The sequence below is a fragment of the Cebidichthys violaceus genome, unplaced genomic scaffold (genome assembly GCF_023349555.1).
Source record: "Cebidichthys violaceus isolate CVI_PGR_0920_01 unplaced genomic scaffold, fCebVio1.0.p SCAF_16, whole genome shotgun sequence".
NCBI classification, from domain to species: Eukaryota; Metazoa; Chordata; class Actinopteri; order Perciformes; family Stichaeidae; genus Cebidichthys; species Cebidichthys violaceus.
The window spans coordinates 477,456-480,485 of NW_027176329.1; the positions used below are offsets into that span (position 1 = coordinate 477,456).

Here is a 3,030-nt window from a genome sequence, read left to right on the forward strand (position 1 = left end):
ATGCCAGCCACAGGCTGGCTTGCCTGTATAATTTGGGATGTCTAATTGCTCTTTCAGGATATTTCAGAGGAGTTCAGAGGAGAGAGCTGTTCCGCACTCAGCCACTGTGTAATTTTATCCACGCCGCGGTCCCTCACTTCACACAGGGCCGATACCTTTTGCCTCCCCCTTTCCTTTGTATCAATTGGTCGGAGTTCAGCCTATTGTCGCCACAAGCTTCTTTTATATCTGCGCTCAGTCTGAGCAGAGGCTCTCAGTCAGATCCGCAGGAGGGATTTCCAGCAGCAGCAGAGTCGAGGAGCGGATCCCACCCCGAGGGCGGCAGTGCAGTCAGCGGTGTCTCTCGGGCTCGGATGTGCGCAAGGCTGGAGCTCTCGAGCGTTGGGGCCCCGACACTTTAATGGGACCCCGAGAACCGGGCAGGGGTTCTCCATTTTTTCGATACAATTGTCGCTCCACGGCCATGCCACAATGCTGATGATACCTCTGCTGGTGTTGCTGAGCCTGTTGGATCCGGTTTGTCCCCTGGCCCGCTGCGCCCCGGGCCAGGCTTGCGACCCCCGGCAGCGGAGGGACGCCGGGGGCCGCGGAGGAGTGTATGAACACCTCGGAGGAGCGCCAAGACGCAGGAAACTCTACTGCGCTACTAAATATCATTTACAAATCCATCCTAATGGGAAAATAGATGGATCACTGGAGGAAAACAACCCGTTTAGTGAGTATGCACGCGGTTTTACGCACAGACAACTGCACCAACACTGACAGAATGACCACAGAGAAGTATAAGATAGACAATACTGTGACACAATGTGATCCATCTTCTTCTATCACTGCTCATTTGAACTTCAAGTTGTTTAATAGGCTCATGAAGGTTCTAAATGCAGATTTGTGGAATGAAATAAAACACATTCAGATGCACTTTTAGGGTAAATTAAATGCAGCCTATGCTCTAAATGTATGAACATGTATAGTATTCAGTATTGCATGTGGTGTTAATTATGTATTTATATGTTCGAGTTAATTCTGATATGATGAATGAATCAGGATCTATCAGTTTCACTGTCAGTCACTCAGTGAAGCGCTGACTTCTGTGTGTGTGTGTGTGTGTGTGTGTGTGTGTGTGTGTGTGCGCGCGCGCGTGTGTATGTGTGTGTGCGCGCGTGTGTGTGTGTGTGTGGACCGACATGCAGGTTAAGCTCCATTAGAAGTATCAACCAAAGTATTAACATCCAGGCGGGACAAAGGCGCTGTCCTAACGGATGTATTTATCTAATCAGCGCCATTAGAGCCTTTCTACAGCGCAGAATGGGCCATTGACCAATCAGGCACTGATTAAAGAGCCAATAAACATACTGAAGTGTCAAACAACCGGATATTAATTCCTTTATTGGAAGTGTGACCAAAGTTAGTTAGTTTGTTTCAGCATGAGTCAGTTCGTTTTAAAAGAATCACGATACATCTTCTACTAAACGTTATGTTATATTCCTGTTTTATGTGTATTATTTGTATTTGTTTATCGTGTGTTGCTCTCTATTGCAGGCATTATGGAGATTACAGCAGTGGATGTGGGCGTCGTGGCCATAAAAGGGCTTTTCTCCAGCAGATATCTGGCCATGAATGATAAAGGTCGGCTCTATGCCTCGGTGGGTACAGATGTTCTCTCATATTCCACTGTGACACCTTCTCCACACCACACACAGCTGCTGACACTGGCCAGAGGCGGTAGGTTAAGGCCTCACGTATGACACGCAGGCTGCTGTAACACGACACGTGTATCTGGAGTAGCCTAAATGTATTGTTTAATGGCTGACGGTGGCGGAGTGGAAACCCTCTCAGTGTCTTTGAGAATCACGACCATACGACAAGCTGCGTGACAAATGTGGCTCACTGTTTCCTCCCTTCTCGACTCCCCAGGAAGTGTTCAACAAAGAGTGCGAGTTTGTGGAGCGGATCCACGAGTTGGGGTACAACACCTACGCGTCGCGCCACCACTCCACCGAGCAGCCGCTGCCACCGGGCAGCAGCAGCAAGAGGCGCGCCAGCGCCAAGCGCCAGTGGTACGTCTCCATCAACGGCAAAGGCCGGCCGCGGCGAGGCTTCAAAACCCGAAGCACGGACAAAGCGTCGCTCTTCCTTCCTCGGGTGCTGGGCAACAAGGACCATGAGATGGTGAGGCGGCTGAGAGACAGTCGGAGCGCGCACCAACACGCGCATCAGCACGGCAGCCGAGGAGACCGCCGCAGGCGCCGACATCGTGGCAGGAAAGGCCGGGGCCGACGGCCAGATGACTGAGCAGATGTTTATGGCGGGAGCTGACCCCGTTGCCCTCGGACTCATCCAAACGCGCGCGCTCCTCTCGGCACATACTGCAGCCTGACTGCAGTGGAGGACGCGGGACCGGCTCGGATTCTGCCGACTGGATTAGGAGAAGTTGTTGTTGTTGATGCGCAGAGAAAAACAATCCAAAGGAGAACGAGAGACACGGTGTTGGGGCACATATAGGCCCATCAGACCTAACACTTTCAGGAGACGTTGACACACACACACACACACACACACACACACACACACACACACACACACAGCTGTATAACCTTCTATTTACTGACAGACTGTCTGATTTCTTTAAAATGCTATTGTCGTGTGAACAAATGTATTAATATAGTATAATATAGAAAACTTCCATCTTACTTTGTAAGAAGTTCTACTTTTGTACAAGAAATACTTTTACTTCATCAACTTCACACGGAGCAAAAGGCCTTTTACAAGTTAATGTAAATACGACGTGCACTATGCATGTACAGTGACTTTAGCTTTTCATTTCACAAACAGGATATTATACAATACTTTTGCTAATTTGAAGTGCTAACAAATATGACGGATGTTGAAGAGGACTTTAATCAGCAAAGCACTTTTTGTCAGATTCACATTGAAAGGAAGCTCAGTGTGAGACGTGTGTTACGATGTGATAGTCTACTGTCTGTAAACTGAAAGATGTGCTTTGTATATTTTTACTAATGAGATGAATAT

The 3,030-nt window shown here is 48.6% G+C and overlaps 1 protein-coding gene across 1 annotated transcript; it reads left to right on the plus strand.

Moving 5' to 3' along the window:
* Nucleotides 1–361: 361 nt before the first annotated feature.
* On the plus strand, nucleotides 362–2,292 carry fgf3 (fibroblast growth factor 3). Its single transcript, XM_068710530.1, has 3 exons — nucleotides 362–715; nucleotides 1,540–1,643; nucleotides 1,915–2,292. Exons 1-3 carry the CDS (start codon nucleotides 472–474, stop codon nucleotides 2,290–2,292), a joined length of 726 nt encoding a protein of 241 aa, XP_068566631.1. The 5' UTR covers nucleotides 362–471.
* The last annotated feature ends 738 nt before the right edge of the window (nucleotides 2,293–3,030 follow it).